General features: G+C 56.0%; 1 protein-coding gene across 2 annotated transcripts; it reads right to left on the bottom strand.

Annotated features, from left to right (window-relative positions):
* Positions 1-885: 885 nt before the first annotated feature.
* Positions 886-23302, bottom strand: AXL (AXL receptor tyrosine kinase). 2 transcript variants are annotated; one of them, XM_016209234.2, is made up of 20 exons: positions 23140-23302; positions 21820-22042; positions 21406-21506; positions 20709-20885; positions 17289-17369; positions 17036-17151; positions 14616-14826; positions 14168-14307; positions 13374-13524; positions 13140-13166; positions 11218-11350; positions 10838-10929; positions 8667-8762; positions 8436-8513; positions 7497-7589; positions 7047-7168; positions 6371-6480; positions 4902-5061; positions 4274-4410; positions 886-2683 (listed from the first exon to the last, which is right to left on the bottom strand). In XM_016209234.2, exons 1-20 carry the CDS (start codon positions 23201-23203, stop codon positions 2332-2334), a joined length of 2664 nt encoding a protein of 887 aa, XP_016064720.1. In that variant the 5' UTR covers positions 23204-23302; the 3' UTR covers positions 886-2331. The 2 variants fall into 2 exon arrangements, with proteins under 2 accessions (XP_016064720.1, XP_016064721.1); XM_016209235.2 differs by lacking the exon at positions 13140-13166.
* Between the last annotated feature and the right edge of the window lie 1270 nt (positions 23303-24572).

Here is a 24572-nt window from a genome sequence, read left to right as displayed (position 1 = left end):
AGATATATTATTAAAAAAAAAAAAGACAGGGGTGGTTGCATTATAAGCTTACACTGCGGGAACCTAGACACACAGCACCCACTCAGAAGCGGCACAGACACTCACGTGGGCGCCGAGGTTCCAGTCCAGACACCCCGCCCCTCGCCCACGTCGGACTTCCTCCCTCCTCCCAGCTTCCCACAGATTTATCCTAAAAAAGTTTGTGGCCGGGACCGAGCTGTTCTCCGTGTTCAGGAGCCGCCACCGGGGGGCGCCCGGGCGCTGCCAAGGGCTCCTCCGCCGGCTGCGGGACACGCCCGGGAACTCGCGGCCGCCCTGCGTGCAAAACCCGGCGCCCGCTGGTCTTGGCGGGAGCCGCTTCGGGGGCGGGTGATTCTTGGCGCCGCCCTGTGCCTGTGTTTCTGTGTGAATCTGGACGCTTGGGTCTGTGAGTACCTGTGTACTCCCTATGTCTCTGTGCATTTCTGCCGCTTTACCCTTTCTGTTGCTCTAGTTTCTTCCTGTTCTTGGTATCTGCCTGTGCATCGTCTGTTTTAAGTGTCTGTATCTATAATTTTGTGTGTCTCTGTTACTGTGTCTGAATTTCAGGGTCTCTGTATTTGTGACCAGGTGTGCCTGCGTATGCCCATTAATTCAAGTGTCTGTTACTTTAGGGGACGGGTGTCTCTGCGTGACCCTGTATTTATGGGCCAATTCTTCAGGAGGGATTTGGAGAGTCTGCTTTTCCTTTGCTTGCGTGACTTTTAGCCTATGTGTATGTTCATTGCTACCTTCTTTAGAAAGGGGAGAACTCCTAGGCCTCATCAAACGCTTTTTTTATCAATGGGGAAGCTGAATTTCCAGGGAGGCCACATGACTGCTGAGAGAAACAAGAAGAGACAGAAGTGTGGTTACAAAGTTTTATGTGATCTAAGCCCCTCTGGAGGCGCCAGAGTCCACACTCTGTACAGGGGGGTATGAGGGACTGGCTCAGAGGGGCAGCATGGCCCAAAAGGAGGAAGATTGTCCCCTGGGGAAAGGAGGCCTCCCTAATGCATTGCACAGGCTTGAGGGGGGCAAACCCCCACAAGAAGGGGAGGAGGAAGCAGAGGTGGCTCGGGGGGGTCACACAGCAGAATACTATAAAGTTAGGACCTTGGAACCTTGGAGTTTGAGATCTATAGACCTTTAAAATCTTACAATGTTTGAATCTTAGAACTACAGTGCCTAGAATCTTAAGATTTAGAATTGTGGATTCTTGGGCCCTTAACCAAAATCCTAGAAAGGCAGAATGTAGCATAGAACCTAAAGGTGTCCAACATTAGAAATGATTAGAACTTTGGTATCTAGTTAGTCACAACTAACTATAGAGCCTTATACCTTAGATGCTGAGGATCCAGAATCTTGGACCAATATAATCTAGAGTGCCTTGGAACATGGAACTGAACATTTTAGAATCTTAGAGTTTAATAATCTAGAACCTTGAAGCATATGATCTTGAATCTTAGACAGAGAATCTAGGTTCTTAGACTAAGTCTTAGAACATCACATCTTAGAACATTAGACCTTAGAACCTCCACCTGTAGATTCTTAGAATGTTTGAATTGCAGATTCTAGAATCCTAGACCTTTAGGATCCAGAATCTCATAACAAGAGCTTCGAGGATCATAAAGCCTTAGAAACTCTAATTGACCATCATTAGAATCTTAGAACTTGAAAAGATAAAACCTTGAAGTCTTATGCTCTAGAGTCTCGAGTCATCCAGAGGGCTTATACTCTAAGAGGCTTAGAACATAAAATTTTAGAACATCAGGCCTTAAAACCTCCTTGTCTAGAATTGTAGAATCTACAGTGTTATATCCTAGCATCATAGAGTCTTAGTTCCTAGGCCTAAAATCTTAGAACTTTAGAACCCCAAAGCTTATGGGTTTTATCAAGAGTCTTAAAACCAGAAAAACCTAGTGCCATAGAATCTCAGAACTTTAGAATATAGGCCTTAGAACTTTCATGTCTAGAACCTTAGCACTTTAGAGACTTTGGAATTTCAGGTCCTTAGAACCAAAGATTCAGCATCTTTGAAACCTAGAACCTAGGCTCTTTAAACCTTAGAATCCAGAATGTTGGAATGTTAGACCTAGGAAGACCCTTAAGGATTGCAGTCCAACCCCTTCATTTTACACATGGGGACACTAGGGTATGGAAAGGGAGAGGATCTCTGTGGGATGGAAGTGGAATAGGTAGGAAGAGAGGGCTGCAGTTGGGGGTAAGGTCTGCAATGGAAATGTAGGCGAGGTCCCCCAGTGGCAGTGCCTAGCTTGGGTCCTGAGAGGAAGTCCCAGGCAGAGGGTTGTCTCAGGCTCCATCCTCCTGCCCTGGGGGCGCTGGGGAGCCCCTGTCAGCAGGTAGGGTGGGGCCGGGGGCTGTAGAAGGGCAGAGGACATAGCGTCCAGCAGGGTGGACCTCAGCTGCGGTGAGGCAGCTGCAGGAATCCTTAGGATCAGGCTGGGTTGGGGGGTCAGCTCCTCCGGCAGCTCCAAGTGGTTCAGCATGACTCCCGCCCTCATCCATGTTGACATAGAGGATTTCGTCAGGCTCCTGGGCAGGGGGCAGGGCCTTCAGCGTGTTCTCCAGATCTTCCCGCAGCTGTGTAAAACTTGGCCGGTCCTGGGGGTTTAGCTCCCAGCACTGGGACATCAGGGCATACCTAGGACAACAAAGTGCGATGTGGGAGACTGAGCAGGGACTTAGAAGGGGAACAGTCTTGGAGTTTGGGGGAAATTGAGGGCACTTGGGACTAGGGGCATTTCATGGGACTGGAAGAAACTATCACAGTTGGGGGCACCTATGGGGACTAGGAATTCTCAAGAGTTTCTGGGACACTTGGGAAACCTCTCTGGGTATGGGGTGATGTTCTAGTGAGAGTTTGCTAGAGCAGAGCTTTCCAGTGTGGCTCCCCAGAACAGACTGTCATCAAAGACTTGCAAGCTGTGTTGGTTTAAAATATGTGCTCAAATTCTTTAACGTTCCTCCCTTCAAAATATGGAGCCTAATTTCCGTCCCTTTGAGTGTGGGCTGGATTTCTTGACTCGATTCTGACTTAGCAGCTGTGGTGTTGTGTGTGACTTCTGAGACTAGCCTGGAAAAGGCGCTGTGGTTTCCTCCTTGCTCTTTCTCTTAGAATGCTCATCTGGGGGAGGCGAGCCACCATGTTGTGAGGGAGCTCAAGCAGCCCTATGGCAAGGTTTGCAGAGCAAGGAACTGAGGCCTCCTGTCATAGCCACGTGAGTGAGCTACCTTAAAAACAATCTTCTAGTCCCAATCTTCAGATGGCTGAAGCCCCATCTTGACTGCAACCTCATTAGAAACCCTAATTCAGAATCACCTTGCCAAGCTGTTCCCAGACTCTGACCTTCAGAGACTGTGAAGTAATGAATGATTGTTGCTTTAAGATACTGGATGTGGGGTATAGATAACTAATACACCAGCTATGCAGCCTTTGGCAAGTGATTTACCATCTCTGTGGGCCTCAGTTTCTTCACCTGCAAATGGGAATAATAGTGGTACCAGTCTACCTCATATGGCCATTTTAAGGACCAAATGAATTAATACATGCAAAGTGCCTAAAACAGTGCTTTCTAGTAAGTTCTATAGACACATTAGCTATTATTCTTGTTCCCCTCAGCTCCTGGATACCCAAGAAGGACCTGAGGAGTCTTCAGCCCCAGGCTGTCCCCTCCTGGCCTAGCAACATTGTGCTGGATAAATGTTCTGCTCTTCTGGGTGTCAAAGTTTGATAAGCGCTGTCCTAAAGGAGCCCAAGGACATCTCAGAGGAGGAGACTTGAGAGTTTGAAGAAGCTCAGTATAACAACCTGAAGGGTTTTGCAGAAGGTCCTGGGTGTTGAAGAGCATCTGGGGAAAGCATGGGTGCTCAGGGGTCTGGGATGGATTAGAATTCTTTGAGAGTGGGGGAGTCCCAGGGGCAGGGCCCCCAGGTAAGGTTGTGTAGTTATCCACTGCTCTTGGATAACTGGTTGAGGGGGCTGATCCAGCATGCACTCCGTGCACAAGGTAAAGGAGGAAAGGGTGCCTTGTGCTAATTCACACCGTTACACCTTTTGTTAATTTACACCCTGCAGAGCAGTGGCGAGGGGGCAGGTGGCCTCCTGAACAGTCTGAGGGATTCTGTACAGATTTTAGAGGGTCCTGAATATGTCGGGGCCGTGGGGGGTGCTCAGGGGTTTGGACTGAAAGCTGGGATTGAGTGGGAATGCGGGGGTCCTAAGGGTCCTCACAGTCCATCCAGACAGTCCACAGGCTGCTTCAGGCGGTTCCCCTGGCGCAGATAGTCATAAATCTCACTGTTTTCCACTCCCGGATATGGGGTTTGGCCCCGAGTGGCAATTTCCCACATTGTCACCCCAAAGGACCACTGTGAAGGGCAGAAGGGAGAGAATTAGAGTCTCTCCTGCACAAAGACAACCCCCAACACACCTTTGTGTACACATGTGCACATAGCTATCTTTGTGGGTACATCACAGCTGTTCACAGAACCACTTTGGCTCAGGTACACCCTCATAGACGTAACTTTTGTGCACACACAGACATGCTCACCCATGCACACATTTATACACTTAATGGACATATGGTCTCATGTGTCACCCTCCACACCCTGGCTATACACATGCATACACACTTACACTGCCTTTCCTAACCTAACTGTCCACACATCCCATGTAGAACCTGCCACCATGCACACATGGACCTGTCCGTATCCCCAGCATGTCTACACTTCTGTTCACAGTCACCCATACCCCAGACGTGGGTAGCCCATGTGGAATGGCCCCTGTGAGCCCCGGTGCAGTGGGAGATGGTCGGGCCACAGCCTTCTGTTGTTCCCACTCCCATCAGAGGTGCACGTACCACATCGCTCTTGCTGGTGTAGACGCGGTCAGCCAGGCTCTCGATGGCGATCCACTTGACTGGCATCTTGGCAATGCGCCCCTGGCGGTAGTAGTCCCCATTGTAGATCTTCTTGGAGAGCCCAAAGTCCGCCACACACACAGACATGTTCTCGTTCAGCCTGCCAGGATTGCGGAGAGGAAGAGTCACGACACGGGCTCCCTCCACCAGGAGCCCACCCTTGCTCTCAGACACATCTCTATCTCCCCCCAGCTGTCCTGCTCAGGGGCAGGGGCCTGTCTCCCCTCCTTGCCCCAGATGCGGAGAGAACTGTGGTACTTCTTGTTTCCTCCATAAAATGAGGGTGGGACAGAAAGCTACTGAGGGCCTTCCCAGCTCTGGCTTTTTGTCAGATTCTAAAGTCCTTCCTAAGCTCCTTGGGTTCGACTCTCTGATTTAAAAACAACACAAAACTGTTTTCTCGATGTATAATATATATATTGAAATGTGCACAAATCTGAATTCTCAAAACACACCCATGGAACCAGCACCCAGATTAAGAAACAGAATATTGTGGGACATCCATACAAGGAATATTACACAGCAAAGAAAAACAACAAACTACTGACACACACACACACACACACACACACACACACACACACACACACGACATGGACTAATCTCAAAAACATCACACTGAGCGAAAGAAGCCGGACACCAAGGAGTACAAAATGCATGATTCCATTTGTATGACATTCAAGAACAAGGGACAGAAGTTGATGTGACAGAAGAGTGGTTACCCCTTGTATCCATTAGGAACAGCTACTGGGAAGGGTCACCATCTTGGCAACTTACTTTCAAGTGGTTGAGGGGAGAGAGAGAGAAAGACAGAGAAGGCCTGTGGGTATCCATTGTACAATTCTTTCACCTTTCCTGTAGGATTGGAATTTCTCAAAATAAAAAGTGTTGGGGGGGTAAGGAAATGTCCATATTTCTGAGCGTTGTGAACATTTACACATTTTATAGAAGATTCTCTGATTCTCCAGCTCCAATTTCTATGAGTCCAACATTGTAATGAAACGAATATTCTAAGCCTGTATTTACACAAACACACACACTCATATACTCACACAAGCCCATTAATGAGGGGGGTCTGGTCTTATCCAGTATGGCACCTCCCCAAGGGCAGCCCCAGACAGGACTCTCAGCGTAAAGAGGGACAGAGATGAAGCTTACATGTCACCACCCTCATGGGTCACCTCTGCCCCTTTGCTCACCTCCTGCCGCCCACATTCAAATACTCCTTTAAGCTCTCAGGGCGTGGCCGCCTCCTCCAGGAGGCCTTTCCAACCCCCGTGCTGACCCCCATCCCAGCTGAGTTCTGACCTGCACGGGGGTGTGTGTGTGTCTGGCCCCCTCCCATCCTGGGCGGGAGGGAAGGAGCTCCCTGAAGGGGAGGGACTGTCCCGGGAAAGCTCAACACGCACATGCAGTTCCTGGCGGCCAGGTCCCGATGTATGAATCTCTTGGTGCTCAGATACTCCATGCCGCTCGCAATGTCCGCCATAAACTTCACCAGCATCTGAGTGGGCAGGAACTGGGGGGCCAGAGCAGGAGGGAGGTCGGCCGGGCCCCCGGATCCATCCCTCCCCTTGCCTTTCCCTTCCCGTGTGTGCCTAGCTCTGCCCTGTGCCGGCTTCCCGTGGCTCCACTTTCCAACCAGGCCTATAAAATCCCGACCTGCCTTCCTCCGGGACTTAGTCTCCTCCCGCCCTTGTCCTCAACATGCGCCCCTTCTAGAGGCCTCCTTTCTGGTCTCCACCTCCGAGGCTTCGGCCATGCTGCTCCCTCCGGGATCGCTTCTTCCCAGACCTTCCCACCTCCCACCAGCCGGCTCCTCCTTCAAGTCGCCTCCTCCGTGAGGCTTCTTTGTCCATCCAAAGGAATTGCCGGGCCTCCTGTCATTCATCCCACTCTGCAGTTCCTTCCCAGCTGTCGGATCATCTTGCCTGTCCGGTTGTTATCTGGTGTATTGCTGTCCCACTGTCAGCTCCACGAGAGCCCGCCCGTGGTCACCACGGTCTGCCCAGTGTCTAAGTAGCACCAGGCACTTGGTGGGTGCTCAGTTGACACTTGGAGACTAGACGATGACGTGCCCCTTACCACCGGCTGGTCCCCGAGTCGAGAGTAGAGAAGGAAGCTGTGTAGGTCTCCGTGTTTCATGAAGGGTAAGATGACCACGGGTGCCGGGAAGCCTTCTAGTTCCGAGCCCTGGAAACAGACGCCTGGGCCCCAGGCAACCCCGTCACTCCAGCTGGACAGAAGGGAGGCCGCCCCCTCTCCCAGCTCTGTCTGTGCCCCTCCCTCAAATCCGGCCTCCAAACTGGTGTGGGGATGGCAAGGACCAAGCTTCAGGGAAGCCATTTCCAGCACTGTTCCCAGGGATGTTTCGGCTATTTCTGGGAAAGGTCAGAGGTCACATTCCAAGCTGAGGGAGAGAAGGAGGGGGAGCTTGCTGGCTCTGAGGGAGGGGGAACAGGGAGCCTGGAGGCTTGACCTCCCCCTCGTGTTGCCTCCCCAAGGCCTGGAGGCCCTGAGTGGGGCGCCCCTCACCGATGAGCCTCATGACGTTTGGGTGGTCAAATTCCTTCATGCAGACGGCTTCGCTCAGGAAGTCCTCCAGCTCCGACCTTGTGCAGATGGCGACTTGGGGGGGAGAGGAGAGGGGTGAGAAGGAGGGGAGGGAAGGGGGAAGGAGTATTCCCCCTCTTCCTCCACACCTTCATCATCATCATCTTCCTCGCGGAACATGATTGCTAAGTGCCAGGTGCTACACTCAGCGCTTTACATAATTAACTCACTTAATCCTCTGAGGTGTTCCTACTATTTTCTCCACTTTAAAGATGGGGAAACTAAGGCACAGAATGGTTAAGGACCCTGCCTGAGGGCATACGCAGCTCACAGTGGAATAGGCGGAATCCGAAGTCAGGCTCTGGGTCCACGTGCTCACCACAGCCGTGGGGGTCCACACGATTTTTCCTGTCTTACAGCTCAGGACACTGGCTCACAGAGGCAAAGTGACTAGCCCAAGGCCACACGGCTGGGACTGAAACCCAGGCCAAGAACATAGCCTGGTACATAGGAGGTGCTCAAAAATGAATGAGTGGCTGGCTGAGTGATGACTCCACAGCGCAAGCTTTTACCTCTGTGGCTCAGAAAGGATTGTGGCTCCCTCACCTCCAGCCCCAGCCTGACCCTTTATGCTTTTTCCCCGTGTGGAAAGGATTTCTTGCAGTGGAATTCCTCTGCTGTGTGACCCTGGACTGGCTCCCACCTTCTCTGATGATGGAAATAATATAGTCACAGTCCACATCCACTGGATGTACCATGTTCCATCCGCAGTATTAAGTGCTTTGCCTCACAGCATCCTAGGAGGTAGGTTCTGTGGTAGCGCTAATTTGCGGTTAACTTTTTGCTCTTCTGCCTCCCTAGGGGCATAGGGAAGGGGTGAAGGCCGGGGGCTGGGGGTCCCACGTGCGCGCACAGACTCACTCTTCATTGTCTTCACAGCCACCTTGAGGATGGAGTCCTCCTGGTTGAGCTGGCCCTCCATCACAGCTCCAAACTCTCCTGCAGGGGACCAGAGGGAGGCGCTGACCCCAGGCAGGGCCACAGGGACTGCACTTCTTGTGGTTGGGTGGGCGCGGGGAAGTGAAGGACTCCGAGGCTCAGGCGCATGTGTATGTGTGCGGGGGGGGGGGGGGGCAGGGGGGGGACACTCACCTTCTCCCAGGGTCTTCCCCAGGGCCACCTTATGCCGGTCCACCATCACATCCCGCAGCTTCTCCTTCAGCTCTTCGCTGATTCCCAGGCTGTTCACTGCATGGGGAGTGGGCGTGGGCAGAGTTATGGCGCTGAGCTGACATTCAAGCGACACGAGTAGGCACATGCCCATTGTTAAAATACTGGAATACTTCTGCAGTCATTCAAAAATAGCTACTGCCCTGAGCACCCCCCACTCCCACCCCAGCTCCTCCTCTAGACCACTTGAATCTTCCCCAAAGGGACAGCTAAAGGGTTGGAGCCTGTCACATACTCTCCCCCCAGTGGGCACCCTGATTTGTTAGCATTCTGCCATACCGGTTGTTGAAAATATTTATTAATGTTTTATTGAGGTATATCATCGGTACATATCGTAAGTGAGCAGCTCAATGAATTTTCATATGTAAACCCAGCAGTCTGACTAGCAGCCAGGTCAAGAACGGATCATGACCTGCCCTGTCAAGGGTGACCACTTTCCTGACCTCTCTCACCACAGCTCCGTCTTCTCTGTTTGGGGATGTTAATCACATATTGTGTTCTCTTTTGTGTCTGGCTTCTTTCACTCAACACTATGTCTATGAGACAGCTGTCATGTAGTTGTTGTGTGTAGTTGTAATTGATACATTTTCATTGCTGTACAGAAACAGTTCCCAAAGTTATTGGCCCCAGGACCCCCTTACATTCTTTTTTTAAAATATGTTTTTATTGATTTTTTTTTTTTTTCAGAGAGAGAGGAAGGGAGAGGGAGAGAGAGATAGAAACATCACTGATGAGAGAGAGTCATTGATCGGCTGCCTCTTGGATGCCCCCTACTGGGAATCGAGCCTGCAACCCGGGCATGTGCCCTGACCAGAAATCGAACTGTGATCTCCTGGTTCGCAGGTGACCGCTCGGCCGCTAAACCATACCGGCCAAGCACCCTTTTACATTTTTAAAATTACGTAGAGCTGCAAAGAGCTCTCATTCAGGTGGGTTATATATATCGATATTTACTGTATTCAAAATTAGAGCAAATACATTTTAAAACACAAGAATATATTCCGTCAACCAACAGAGTGATGACATTGTCATACATTAGGAAGCTTCTGGAAAACTCCATGGAATCCCTGTGAGAGAGTGAGAGTGCAGAAGGGCAAAACTTGACTTGGAATTATTATGAAAATAGTTTTGACCTCACGGACCCCCTGCAAAGATCTCAGAGGCCCCCAGGGACTGGATCACACTTTGAGAATTGCCACCGCATGTGACTCCTTTAGATACGTGTGACCTGCTCGCTTCTTCTTCCTCCTCTTAAACTAATGGCTTTCCCAGCCCCTTCCGAAATCTCCCTGGGGCCTGGAAACCTTCTCACTGTGTGCTAGGAAGAGACCTAACTCTGTCCCTTTCCCCCCCCTGGATTTAGGTTTCCCCAAATGGAAAGATGAAGATATTTGACTGGGTGGCCTCTGAGGTCCTCCTTAGCTGGGACCCTTCATAACTCTACAATCCTCTAGCAGTGAACCTATAGTTGTAAGATTCTATGATTTTCAAGACCCTAAGGATCTACAGGACTGAGCCCATAATTTTTTAAGCCAAGATCTAACCTCCCTCCCTAACATTCTCTAATTCCAAGAGGCAGTAAAGGAGATGAACTTCAGAGCCAAACTGCCTGGGTTCGAATCCCAGCTCTCCAACTAACAAGCCGCGTGGCCTTGAGCAAGTGTCTTAACCACTCTGCGCTACAGTTTCCTCACCTGTGAAGTGAAGGGGGAATAACATACCTCCCTCACTGAGTTGCTCTGAGGATTAAATTAAGTGACGTGTGCAGAGCACTTAGAACATTCCTGTCACATAGGAAGTGCTAGGGTTGGCTGTCAGCAGCATCATGATCACATCATCACCATCATCACCATCATCACACTGTTCTAAGACCCTATGGCTCTGGGGTTTGGTCTTCCAAGATTTATTGTGTTCAAGGTTCTATTGTTCTGAGGTTCTGTGTGATTCCACATTCTGGTGTTCTTAGGGTCTGCGGCCCTAACATCCTAGTATTCCGAGGCCTTCAGAAACTTCTGGCTCACACAGCTCCAGAAGCCTGGATCTCTACGCTTGGTATCCCCAGACCAGGGCGGGGAGGCACGGGGCTCACTTACGGGTGGCTTCGGTGGTCCGGCGACTGTAGGACTTGCGAACGCGGTACCTGACCACCAGCTCGCCCCTCTCCACTGTTGGTTCAAACACCTCTCTGGGGGGAGTGGGGAGGAGGTGAGGGTAGAGCCATGGGGAACCCCCTCCTCCCGCCAGCGGCGAAAACAAGCGCCGCCCCGACCCCAAGCCCGCCTTTCCTCTCCTGCGTTTGCTGAGCGTGTCTTGGCTGCCGCTTCCTTCCCTCCATTCATTCCCCAGGCCCCTGCCCTCGTTCCAGCTCCTGGCAATCTCTGCTCCTGCGCCAGCCTCTTCACCAGCCTGTCCCTGCCTCCAGGTTCTCCACCCTGGTCCACGTGAGCCCCCCACCCACGGGGCCCCAACTCACCCGTAGCGCGTCTCCTTCTTCCGCCGGTGCACAAGAAACAGGGCCAAGATGAAGACACAGGCGGCGGCCACCACTGCTCCCAGCAGCACGTACCACCAGGGCCATGAGAAGGAGGGGGCTGGAGGCTCGCTCACTGTCAGGGGCACGGGGGACAGGTCACGCATGGCTGAGGCCCTGCGTCCATCTCCCTGGGGCCCAAGGGGTGATGTTGGAGGGAGAGAGGTGGCCATGCCTGCTGAGGCCTGCGGCAGGTGCATTCGCGGGTGGGGCAGGGCAGGGCCGGGCATGCAGTGACCGCGACAGGGGTGAGCTGTTAAAGCGGGAGCACGAAGCTTGTGGGGTGGGCGAGGTGACCTGAGAGCGGGATGGACAGTTGAGGAGTGTGTGGAAGGAGGGTGCGACGGGAGTGAGAGACCTGCGTGGAATGGGTTATAAAATGCAAGGAGGGCTGGATGAGCATGGGATGGGTGTGAGGAAACTGCAAGTACTATAGGAGTGTGTGGTATGTGTGATAATTGTGCAAGAAGGGAGAACTTGGGTGTGGAAAAGCAGGCGAGTCGGAGAAAGAATGCATGCAGTGTAGGCTGGGTGCAGGGGGCCTGTGCCGTAAGTATACAGGAACTGTGAGGCTCCTGGGATGAACGGCCAAGGAGTATTTTTGACGAGTGTGTGATGACTATGGAAGGGTTTTCGCAAAGCAAGGATGAGAGTGAAATAAATGTGCAAAGGGGTGTGGTGTGCAAAGGAGTGTGTACAGAATGTGGATGGGTGCTGAGGGGATTGGGGATGAGTGAGGTGTACTCGAGGAGTTTCAGATACAAGGAGTGAGCAGTGATTTGTAAGAATTAACTTTGGTGTGAGAACAGTGTGCGATGAGCCTGTAAAAAATGTGGGAAGGGTAAATGAGGAGCAGGGGATGAGTGGAAAAGGTGTGCAAACAGGGTGGGAGTGGGTGTGTAAGAAATGAAGAGTGGGTATGTACTAAGTGTGCCGGGACTTCGGTGTGGGTGTGCGCAGAGAGCGGAAATGGGTTAGGATTGCCTGGGGGGGTAACATGTAAGTATTGGATAAGTGTGCAAGGAGAGTTGTAGAGTGTGGGATAGTGTGGACTGAAAGTTTTCCAGTGTTTGAATGTGGGATGTATGGTGAGTGTGTAAAAAGTATGCAGTTTGTGATGAGAAGTGTGGGCTTGCACTGGGTTTGGGAAGCATGTGTGAGGAAATGGTATGAACATGAAAAGAGGGTGGGTTCGTGTGGAAAGGGTTTGCAAAGAAACGCAGGAAAGCATGTGAGAAATATTTCAGGGTAGCAGGATGTTATAAGAGGTGGAATGTAATGGTGCTAGGAGGGTACAATGGGTGTAGGAGGAATGTTCAAGAATTGCTGAGAAATATTTGAGAGGGATGAATGTGAGGGGGATAACTCATCTGTTGGTCTGTCCATCCATCCACCCACCTACCCACACACCCATTCATCTATCCATCCATCCATCCATCCATCCATCCATCCATCCATCCATCCATCCCACCATCCATCCCACCATCCATCCATCCATCCATCCATCCATCCATCCATCCATCCATCCATCCATCCATCCCACCATCCATCCCACCATCCATCCATCCATCCCACCATCCATCCATCCATCCATCCACCCACCCATCCATCCACCCACCCATCCATCCATCCATCCATCCATCCATCCATCCACCCATCCACCCACCCACCATCCACTGAGTTCCTACAATCTGCTGGGCTATTCCAGGCACCTCCACCAAGGACCACACAAACCCAAGAAACAGAGGATTAGAGCAATGAGTTTGAGAAACATGAAAGATGTGCAAAGAATATGCGAGTGGTGATGGGGTCGTCTCTGGGCCTCGAGGGAAGGAAGGGAGGAGAGGGGATGCGAAAGCCCTTACCCAGCTGGTGCATTGGCTGTCCTTGTCCTGTGAGGAGAAAGGACAGAGGAGGACAAGCTCAGGGGGGGCAAGACTGGTGTGACACGGGTGAGGGTGTGAGGCTCGGTGAGGTTCTGGGTAGGAACAGAGCCTAGACTAGGGTAACACTGAAAGTGCAGAGAGCAAGTCAGGGACACCTGGGAGAGACAAGGTCCTTGTGGGCAGGTTGAGGGATTGACATGGCTTTGGAGTTACCTGGGCGCCAAGGCTCCAGGGGCACAGGGCGGCTCCAGGGTCCGTCCCCGGAGGCGGTGTAAGCTGCCACGCACACTGTCAGGTTGGGCACAGTCCTGTCCTCCCGCAACTCCAGGGTCACCTCTTGCTTTAGCCCTATGTCCATTAGCACCTAGGCCACCCAGACGTGGCATCAAGGAAGAGCCCCAGGTTGCCAGCTTTCAAAGCCTTCGCCCTTGGCCTCAACCCTCCGACCTCCTGCAGACCCTCTCCTCAGCTCCAGCGCCTCCTGCCCTTCCTCTTCCTACCCTTCATCTCACCCCTTTCTTCTCCATTCTCCATCTCCCTGCCCGCTAAAATGTCAGCTCCCCCAGGACAGGACTTTGTCTCATTCAGTGCCGAGGCCTCAAGTCCTACCAGGGTGCCTGGCACACAGCACTTACGTTGAAGAACTGAACCCTCACCTTCCGCCCTCATCTCGCCATCCCCTTCTCCCCCCCTTTCCCACCCTCTCTCTCCACCCCAGGGATGCTGTTCGCACGGATAATACCTTTGTGCAAATTAGAAAAGGCACCCCTTCCTCAGGATGCTTACGACTACCTGCTGTAAAATCGTCATAGAAAAACTTATGTCTACTGAACTGCTTATGTCCCTGACGGTCCCCTGCGCCTCTGTAACTCCGCACCACGTGCTGTCCTGGGCACAGTGTGATCACATGCTACCCAACCTGAATGACCGTCCATGTCTGCCTGTCCTCTCCACCCCATCCCCCTCCTCCCCAGCTCCTCCACCCCACCCCAGCCAGCAGCACCCACCTCGGGGGTGTCCTGGCCCCGATAGGCCAGCCGGTACCCTAACAGAGTGCCCTGCAGGGGTGCCCCTGGCTCCTGCCAGCGCACGACGGCTTGGCTCCCATTCCGCATGGCGCTGACATTCTCAGGGGGGCCCAGGGGGACTGGAAGCAGGGAAGAGGGGAAGCTGGCACCCCTATCTCTGCCTGACCTCCCTCCCCCTGTCCCCAGGAAGCAGAGGCAGGGTGCAAAGGGCACGGGCATGGGCAACTCATGCAGGCCTCCCGGGAGTGGAAGCACAGGGACAGGGCCTGGGAGAGGTGCCAGTGCTGTGCTGAGGAGTGGGGACCGGACGGGAAGGACATAGAGGCCACGTGGGGTAAGTGGGTGAGAGGAGATGCTGGGGTGGCACTGATGTGAGCAAGGCCCAGGGAGCCGCTGGCAACGTCTCCCCCCGCCAGCCTCTTCTTACCTCCCTCCTGCGTGTCCACGGGGAGCCAGTGGGTCCAGGGTGAGGGGCCCTGGCTGCTGGCACACGCCACCCGGATGTGATAAGAGCTGTGAGGACGGAGGCTGCCCAGCCGCAGTTGGTGAGGGGGAACGGACACTTGCACGGTGAGGGGCTCCTCCGGGGGCTCCGGCTCTCCCAGCCTGATGCCCACCCCATCGTCTGACAGCACAGCCTGGGGAGAGGAGAGGGGCCTGAGGGCCGGAGGGCCACGCGCTCACACGAGCAGTCAGACAGCGCTCGATGGGGTGGTCCTAGTGATTACACAGCTTTGCAAGGATGTGTGTGTGTGTGTGTGTGGCCCGTAGCGTCATTCTTGTGCTCCATGGGCACCTGCTTTTGCAGAGCAAGGAGACCACCCAGCTGCACGATGCGGTTCTGCCATTATTTGCAGGAGCTACCTCTGGCAAGACGGTCCCTCTCCGGGCCTCAGTTTCCTCATCTGTAAAATGGGTACAGCAATGGCTCCCTCCTTCGCAGGGTTGACTGAAATGATGCTCCCAAGCGTTTAGAAGAGTGCCCGTGTGGTTGAGTGTTTGCCGTTATTAGCATTGTGTCTGTGTGTGAGGCTGCCCGGAAACAAGCGTCCATTCCGCACACCGCGGCACAGTCAGGACGGCAGGGCCACAGCTGGGGAACACACCCGTGCGGCACACAAACTGGTGCGCACGTCACGTCAACAGCTAACATCGCTTGGGTGTTAACTACGTGCCAAGCGCCCCGTCCAGCGCCTGTTGGGGTGAACTCCGTGACCTCTTACCACCACCCTATGGGGTCAATTTCTTTTTTCATTCCCATTTTATAGATGAGGAAACAGAAGCCCAGAGAGGTTCAGCTCCTTGCCCTAAGTCACGTGGCTCCCGCATGTGGCGATGAGACCATCCCGAGGCCTCGGGAGGAGGTGGGCAAATGGTGGGTAGCAGGACGGGGGGAGGCTGTCCCCATGCCCGCTTTTGGACCCACAGTGAAGGGCAGGAAGAGGAACCTCTGCTGGGACAAAGGGGATGAAGAGGCGGACAGTCAGCCTCCCCGTGCCCCCCCACTTCTCTTTTCCCTGGGGTGCCTGTGACCCTCTCACTGGAGCCCTTCAGCCCGAGCCCACGCGCAGCAGGAAGTGAGACCTGCAGAGGGAAGAAGACACACTTCTGCTTTTCCTGGGGCCACTGGACGGGTGTGGGGCAGGGGGACAGCTGATGGCATTTGAGGTCTCCCCAACTGACCCGGGCTCTGGGGCAGAATCAGTTTCATCCCCTTGAGCTTCCGCTCCCTGGGCCTCAGTTCCTTACCTTGAAAACGGGGTGGCTAACAGCTGCTACTTTTAAGGTTAAAACGACACGTGAATGAGGCTGTGTCCAGGGCGTGTGAGTGTAAGAAAGGCAGCTGCTGTTTAATCAGGCTCTGGCTCTGGGGCTCCCTGGGCTTCGAATCCCACCTCTGCCGCTTCCTGGCTGTGACCTTGGGCAAGCTGCTTAACTACTCTGAGCCTTAGTTTCTTCATCTGACAAATGGGTGTAAACATGGACCGTGCTTCACAAACACACAAGGGCGGGTGTGTAAAGCCGTAACACAAGGCCCAACACATAGCCGGCACTTAATAAAGCTGGCCATTATTAATTATTGTCACCTCCCATCACGCGCACTGTCCCACCAACTTCCGAATGACAGAGAACTTTCAGGCCAGAGCTGGATCTTGTATTCACAGGTCTGTGTGTTCGTTTCTCTTACTCTAGAGGAGGAGCAGCTTGGGTGCAGAAGGCTGGTCTGGCCCCTCTCAGCCGTCAGGTAGTCTTTTGACGGGCCCTGAGCTGGGCAATAATGAGGACCTAGCGGTGACTGAGGCAGCCTGGCTGTGCCCTCCAGGAGCTCAGTCCATGGGGGAGACAGACTCACCCCCAGACAGTGACAACCCAGAGGGATCAGGGCTGAGGTGGGAGAAGCAGGGTTGGGGTACCCAGTGGTGACAGAGATGGCTGTCTCAGGGTTCCCATTCTGACTAGAGTCAATATCACTAATAGTAAAAAAAAACCCCTGAAACAGCTAATAGTCTATTACACATTTCCTAAGTTCTGGATACTATTTTAAATTTCTTACTTGCATTTACCCATTGGATTATCACAACAAGCCTTTCAGGTAGGTACTACCATTATGCCCATTTTATAGATGAGAGAACTGAGACCCAGAGAGGTTAAGTCACCTACCTGAGCTCATGCAGCCAGCAGCTGGCGGAACCAAGGTTTGAACCCAGGACACCTGGCTTCACCCAAGGCTCTGCTGCCTCCACACACATACTTGGGAAGGGCTGGTTACCCAGGGAGAGGCTGAGGGTTTGTGGGTGTGGGTGGAAGGGGGGGCTGGGACTGAGGCCAGCAAAGCCTGAGTCTCACCTGCAGGGAGCAGTGGGTAAGGGGATAGATGCCACTCGGGCCTGGGGTCCAAGCCACCTCCAGCTCTGTGGGCTGGCTGGAAACCAAGTGGACGTCGTGGGGCCGCTGCGGGAGCACTGTGGAGATGAGAGGAAGGACTGACCTGAGGGGCCTTTGCCCAGAGCTCCCCACCCCGCCTTCTACCCAAGCTCTGACCTTTGACCCCAGCCCCACACCAGCTGACACCCAGCTCCCCAGGTCCCTTTTCTGTCACCTGTGATGATGGCCGTGCGGGATGTGGTGACGCCCTTGGCATTATGGGCTTCACAGGAGAAAGAAGACGTCTTGTTCAGGCCTGGGGAGTCATAGGAGGGCAGGGTCCACTGTCAGAGAGGGGACGGAGGGGCTCTGGGGCCACGCTGGGCCGCCCCCCATGCCCTGCCCGACAGGGCCAGTCCAGCCTACACCGGCACCTGCTTGGAGGGAGACCATGGGAAGGGGAGGCGATGCATTGGGAACACGGGCCTCCATCCCAAACACAAGGACAGGCCACCACACGGACACAGGCACACGCGCACAGCCGTCTGGCGACAGGATGTGAGGGTGACAAGTCCTAAGTGTGCCCGTCGGCCGTGTCTGCGGATGCCGGGCGCTCGCCTGAGCCTCTTGCGTTTGCTCTGCGCCGGTTCCCACACGGTCCACCGCAGACACAAAGTTTCCTTTTCTTAGTCAGCGGAGGGAGTGGAAGGAGGGAAAGGGCTGGCGGGCGGAAGGGGGTGGGCAGGGGAGCTCCTCCGCTCGCTGCCCAGGCGCCAGTTCCCAGCCAAGGTCAGGTGCCCGCCGGCTCCGCAGCCCCCGCTGCGGGGCGGGACGGGGCGGCCCGGCGGCGGGCAGCCCGCGGGAAGGGGGGAGCCTGGGTCCCCTCCAGCCACCTGGCACGTGGGGGCCGCCAGGGTCACTGGACGGGGAGCTGGCGCTGCCGCCGGAGGGGCCCTGGGGCGGAGGGGGTTCTGGAGCCCGGTGCTGTTCAGACCACAGCATTCCTGCCCCCGCCAGTGAGTCACTGCCCCCCCCCCCCCGCACTTCCGGCGGCCTTTCGGGGAGAGGCCCGGGATCCTTCCCAGGCTGGGCACCGACACCTTGAGGCAGCGGGGAAGCAGCGGCGAAGGGGCCCGGGACCCCTCCCCAGCGGCCTCTCGGTCACCACAGGAGCGGCCCAGCCAGATGTGCTTTCCAGATGCCCTGTCCACCTCCCGCCCCCTCCTGCTCCCCCCCAACCTCCCGCTTTTTCCGAGGGATGGAAGGAGAGAGGGGGCCCGCCCTGAGTCAGATCAAGGGACAGGCGCACACAAACAGGCTGAAATTCCTTGACACAGCCCCCCCCCCCCCCCCCCCCAGTGAATCTCGCTTAACACACAGGGACCGTTATTGGCACAGAAGCAAGGAATGCGGCACTCGATGAACTACGCACCGGGCTGATGCACAAAAAATAAGCAGTGACACAAATACACAATCGGTAACTTACGTGTATACACTCAGGTTGACGCACATAAACAAAGACACAAACATAAACACACAATCAAATGTGAACACACTGGCTACAAACACCTAGCAAGGCCGCCTAGGCCCAGGCTGCCGCTGACGAACACGCACACCTGCCTGCTGAGATGAAACGCCAGGGGACGGTCGGCTGAGGCTGCGGTGGGCAAACGGGCACACACCAGAAGCCAAAGAAGTCCCTGTGGGCTCGCTCGCACCAAACACAGCCAAGGTTTCAAAACACAGCTGGTCGCGCCCAGGATGCTCAAGACACTCACCGAGATGCAGACGGGGAGACACAACAGCACACGCTGGCACAGACACAAGGGGAGACGTGCAAACGGGGCACAGACACACATCTACACACGGCTCCTAAGCTCCCCACGTTCATCCATCGAGGGGGCACTGGCAGAAGGGTGTTGTTACTGCAAGCTGTGAGTCACACACACACACACACACAGAGTCACATATCAACGTGCTCACCCTATGACATAGACACAGACACCACAGACATCCATGGACACAGACACGTATACACATAGACGGCCACAGACGCTGGAAACACACTGAAAAACACACTAAGCTGTCCACTGACCCAATTTAATTCTGCAAGAAAACAAGCCCACACCAGGACGTTCACACCCACAGGCGCCCACCTGGGAGCTGACACTGTCGCCTCTATATCGGAAGGCATGGGAAACGGCCGCAAAACGCACCGCCACCCCTCACTCTGCCACCTCTCCCCCCACCTACACATATGCACACACTTCACCCTCACACAGTGCGTCACAGCTGTGAACACACAAACATGAAGCACAGACGCAGGCTGATGCTGATACCTTAGTCACACACAGACACACACTGACGGCCCCTGAGGAACTTACTGAGACATCCGATAAAGACCCAAACAACAGTGGGACAGATACCCAAGCAGACAGAAACATACCTGGTGACACACACACACACTCACACACACACAGGCACGCGTGCACTGAGCCACAGGAGCTGGCCCTGGCTAAGACACCCCCTCATACAAAAACGATGCTGACAGACAGACACAGATCCAGAAGGACATGGATTCAAACCCAGAACCTCCCCCCCACACACACTAATACACACACACAGACCTGCCCTCACAGCTGCACCGGGCACTGATACACATGGCCCCTCTCCCGCCTATGGTCCCTCCATTTTTCCTTCTTCCTGGGGTGGGGTGGGGGACCAGCCTCCTCTCCCTCCCCGTCTCCGGGGTCCTGCCAGGCTGACTCAGGCCCCGGAGGAGCCACCAGCCTGAGTCAGCCCTGGGGAGCTGGCGTGCTCACTGCCTCTTCCTTGCACACTCAGGGTCCCCGGAATGCTGGGAATGTGGGCACCTCCCTCCACCCTTGGAGACCCTCAGTTAGGAGTCCCCCCCACCCCAGCAGACGGAGGAGCAGGCTGGGGGTGCTGGAAGCCGATACCCTCCAGGGCCCAGCCACCTCCCTCTGACTGATTGAGCCTCCCCCTTTTGTGTTCCTCTCTCCCCTTCCTCAGTGAAGGGGAACCCCCTGTGCCCATGGTCCCTCAGAACTGCCACTGACTGCTGTGTGACCCCAAGCTAGGCCCTGCCCCATCTTGGGTTACCTCCGTGGCCTGTCCCTCTCTGTGTCTCCGATTTTTTCTTTCTCTCTGTAACTGTCATTCTCTGTCTCCCACTTTCTCCCCCGCTCTTTGCTTCAGGTTCTGTCCCTTCAGTGACACAGTTGGGCAGGTTGGGGGAGGTGGAGGAGAGGAGGGGACGGTTGATTCCAGTGCCCTGCTTGGGGTCAAGGGCTGACCAAGGGCCATCGGGCCTACACGCACTTGGGCTGTGGAACAGCTCAGAGGAAACCCAGGACAAAGAATTCTATTCAGAGACAGGCTGGGGTAGACGGAGGGAGAAAGAGCAGAGAGACAGAAGGACACGGAGAAACAGGGAGCGGTGGAGAGCAGACAGGAGATGGAGAAGGCGAGCGGAGAGAAGTGGGGAGACAGCGCCAAGGGTGCAGACACAGGCTCAGAGGGCCAGGGACAGACAGGGAGGGACGGGGGCAGGCAGACGCTCACACGGGCATGCGGGGCGCACTCGCGCCCACCTCTATCCCCTACAGCGAGCTGGCCTCAGCCCTGGACTCACCTGGAACCCCAAGGATGTGCTGCGGGGCGTGGCCCTTGGCCGGAGCCAGGGGGACAGCATCCTGGAGCCAGAGGAGGTCCACAGGCTCTGGGGGACCCTGGGCTCGGCAGCTCAGGTTGAAGGGTGTGTTGGCGGTGACAGTCCTGTCCTTGGGCTCCTCCAGGAAGTAGGGCAAGCCTGGGTTGGGGGAGGTGGTAGAAGCAGGCAGGGGTCCCTCTGAGCCCCCCAGGTGTCTGACTCATTGCCAGGGTGTCGGAGGCTGCAGGGCCTTTAACCCCTATGTTTGTCCCCTCAGGCCTCTTTCCCCAGGACATGTGATCCCAATACCTGTTTCCCCAGCCAATGTGGCGCCCGCTGTCCCTTTTCCAGAATGTTTGACCTCTCCTCCCATTTAACCAATGAGGAAGTGAGGGCCCTGAGGATGGGGCCCCCGAGGGTGAAGTCGTGCCTCTGACTCCTTACCTGACCGCAGAATGTCCTACCCCACCCATGGCTGACCCCAGGATATCCAGCACCCCCCCAAGATGCCGTCTTCCCCAAGACATATAATCCCAATAATTTATGGACCCCAGCTTCCTGATCCCCCAAGATCCCCGACATCCCTAGGACGCACATCCCTGGGAGGCATGCTGAGTCTTCCAGCACCCTCTGCCCCTGAGGTTCCTGACCTCCCATGACCTCTGCGCCCAGGGCTCACCCTCCAGTCCAATATAGCCGGGCTGGGACACGAAGGTCCTTCCTCCCAGGACCACTGCACACTGGTACCATCCCACATCCGAGAGCTGCAGGGACAAGATCCTGACGGGGCAGAGAGGTTTGGGATCAGAGCCGGACCCTGGGAGGGGAGCCTCACACTGAAAGCGGGGCGCCTGGACTGGAAACACGTCAGAGCTAAGAGGTGGGCACTATGATCAATTCCCTTTACAAAAGAGGAAAGCGAAACCCAGAGCTAAGTCTCATGCTCAAAGCAGAAGGGGCCCGCGAGTGGCCAAGCTGGGATTCCAACCGGGTGGTGCTCCCGCTGGTGACTTTCACCCACCATGTGATGGAGGTGGGGGGACAGGGCTCAGGAGGGACGCAGGCTTGTGGCTGGCCAGGGGCTGCCGGTCACCTGAGTCTGCTGACCACTTTCCAGTCATCCTGCTCGTCTTCGCCCAGGGGCACCTGGATCTGGGTGCTGTCCGCCAGCTCCAGGACCTGTCCGTCCCGAAGCCAGGTCACCTCTGGGGGCTCCCCATGAACCAGAAGCTCACACTGAAGGGTCCCCATGAGTTCCCGGGCCCCGGTGATGTTCCCTGGGCTCCTCACAAAGGGGTCCTCCTGAGCCTGCGAGCCTGCAGGGAGATGGGGAAAACGGGGCTCAGGAAACACCGCTTCCCTCAGTCCCACCCCTCGGGCCGGCCCATGGCGGCCAGGACCCTGCCAGGCCGTGAGGCCCGCATAGCTGGAGAGTGACCTCAGCGGGGGCTGGAGGGAGGCGGCTTTGAGGGCAGGATGGCCGCCTTCCCAGGGGACTGGGGTCCAGGCTCCAGCCTTCACCCTGGGGAGGGAGGCCCCGATCTGGCAGCCTCCCACGTCCTGGACCGCCGGCCGGGCCAGCCCCTGCCCCTGCCCTCCCTTAGGGTCCCCAGAGGCTTGAGAGGTCAGGCTGGTGGATGGTGGGGAAGAAAAGGGAGGGGGGGGATGTGGGAAGGAGAGAGACAGAGAGACAGAGAGAGACAGGGAAGGAGAGACACAGAGAAGCTGAGCATGGGGAGTCAGAGACAGAAAGAAACCCAGAGAGAGACTGAGGGTGAGAGAGACATGGGGGGGGAGACACAGGGAAAAACAGGCAGAGACATTGATAGAGACACCTAGAGAACAGGGAGAGATAGACAGAGACTGGGAGAGAGAGAGAAGGGGAGACCCACAGAGGGGGTAGCGCTGGAGCCTGAGACAGAGCCCGGGTCCAGGGATGGAGCAGACGGACGGACAACGCTGGGGCAGGGACAAGTATGTGGGGGGATGACTGTGCTGGGGGTTTTCCCCTAAGGTTTCCGAGCCCGCCCCATCCCGCTGCCTGACTGTGCTCCTTTCTGGAACATTCCTTCCCTGGCAGCCCCCTCCCAGCCTCTCCCCAGGCCCCCACTTAAGCCGGGCCCCCACCCCTGCCTCGGCCTCTCCTGGGTGTCTGTCTCTCCGCGTGTCCATCGCCCCCCGTCCCTGACCCTCCTAGTTTCTATCCCTTGCCCCTCCGGTCCTCTCTCCGAGCCCCTTTCCGCGCCCCTGGCCTCTCTGGGCTTGTCTCCCCCTCTCCCAGTCTCCCTCTCTGTTGTCCCAAGAAAATTCCCGGAGCAACTCAGGAGCACCCCCAACACCTGCCATCCATCGCCCTCCTCTCCCGCCCACCCAGCCCCTCCACGGTCACCCTGCCCAAGGCCGCCTCACTCACCCTCGGGGGCCGCGCACCCCCAGCAGCACAGCGCCAGCCACCAGGCCAGCGGGACCCTGCCCATCCTCGGGGCACCGCGCGATCTCTGCCAAACTTTCCTCCGAAGTTGCTGGGCACACGGAGGGGGAGGGGGCAGGGCCGGGCTGTCCCCGGCCCTCCCCCCAGCTCCGGGCGCCCGGGCCCTGGCTCTGCCCGCCTGGCACGGGGAGGGCTCCTCGCCGGCCCCACTCGGGGGCCGCCTGCCCCGCTCGCCGACCTCCTCTCCCTCCCGGACCTCTGCCACCCCTTCCCGCCCCTGGCTCCCCGGCCTCCACCCGCCCGGCTGGGAGCCTGGGAGCCGAGGGGCCACCGGAACCTCGAGGGGTTAACTTGGGAGAGGAGAGGACCAGCCCGGCCTTAAAGGGACCCCGGACGGAGGCTGCGGAGGGGCAGGGCCTGGGCTTCACCCCCGAGCCGGGGCCAGAGAGGCTGGGAGGCTGTGTGTCCCTCTGGCCCGCTCTGGGCGCTGTAGCCCCGGGCTCTCCTGGTGTCCGGTAAACATTCCTGCGGAGCTCCCCTCCCCTCCCGGCGCCGGGATGCCCCCTCCCGGCCTCCACCCAGCCCGCCGAGCGCTCCTCTCCCAGCCCCTCCTCCTCCAAGGACACACACACACACGCACACACACAGGCACACACGCACACACGCACATGCAGATGTCATCGACACTCGGAGGCTGGGACAGGAGAAGACATGCAGGGGCACGCTGCCAGCCCATGGGACACACTCAGAAGACAAGCCGGGTCAGGAACTCCATTCCTGGAGCAGCCTCAGAAACCAGAACCCGGAGAGCACCTGCTGGGTGGGCATCCCCGGGGTGCCCTCAAGGCCCACCGGGCACAGAAACAGGACCTGCATCGTCCTGTCCCCCAAAGGGTGGCGGATTCAATTCCTGGTCAGGGCACATGCCCAGGTTGTGGGTTCAATCCCTGGTCGGGGCACGTGGGGGAGGCAGCCGATCAATGTGTCTCTCTCACATCCGTCTTTCTCTCGCTCTCCTTTCCTCTCTCTAGAAACCAATAAAATTAAAAAAAAAAAATCAATTAAAAAACAACAACACCAGGACCCCAGGGTGTCCTGTGGGAGCACCCCGGGGGAGGTGCCCGAAGCTCCGGGCTGGAATCCCAACCCTACCAGGCGCTGGTGATCCTAGAGGTGACTGGCCTCTCTGGGCTTCAGTGTGCCCATCTGTAAGGTGGGAATAAGATCTAAAGCAGGCCAGGGGAGGACGTCCTGGGCCAGTGCACGAGCAGTCCTTTGCACACGCTGATGACGACGACTGGCCTGGCTTCCTTGAGGTTTCGCATGCCATCTCTGTTCCTCTGTCACCTGTATCCCGGCGTCCCTCCGGTGGGATTGCGCGCCCTGGTCCTTGCAGACCCGGTGCCTGGGTGTGG

Source organism: Miniopterus natalensis, chromosome 18, assembly GCF_054644295.1.
Source record: "Miniopterus natalensis isolate mMinNat1 chromosome 18, mMinNat1.hap1, whole genome shotgun sequence".
NCBI classification, from domain to species: domain Eukaryota; kingdom Metazoa; phylum Chordata; class Mammalia; order Chiroptera; family Miniopteridae; genus Miniopterus; species Miniopterus natalensis.
The sequence above is the reverse complement of the archived record's forward strand: the minus strand, read 5'-3'. Positions and strand labels throughout refer to the sequence as shown.

What these genes read in the sequence shown, in the direction of transcription:
- AXL (XM_016209234.2), bottom strand. Translation starts at nt 23,203, where the DNA reads ATGGGCAGGGTCCCGCTGGCCTGGTGGCTGGCGCTGTGCTGCTGGGGG. An exon ending in CCGCACGGCCATCATCACAG is followed by an intron (nt 17,152 to 17,288) that starts GTGACAGAAAAG and finishes TCATCTCCACAG; the next exon opens with TGCTCCCGCAGCGGCCCCAC. An exon ending in GACTCGGGGACCAGCCGGTG is followed by an intron (nt 6,481 to 7,046) that starts GTAAGGGGCACG and finishes CTGGCCCCCCAG; the next exon opens with TTCCTGCCCACTCAGATGCT.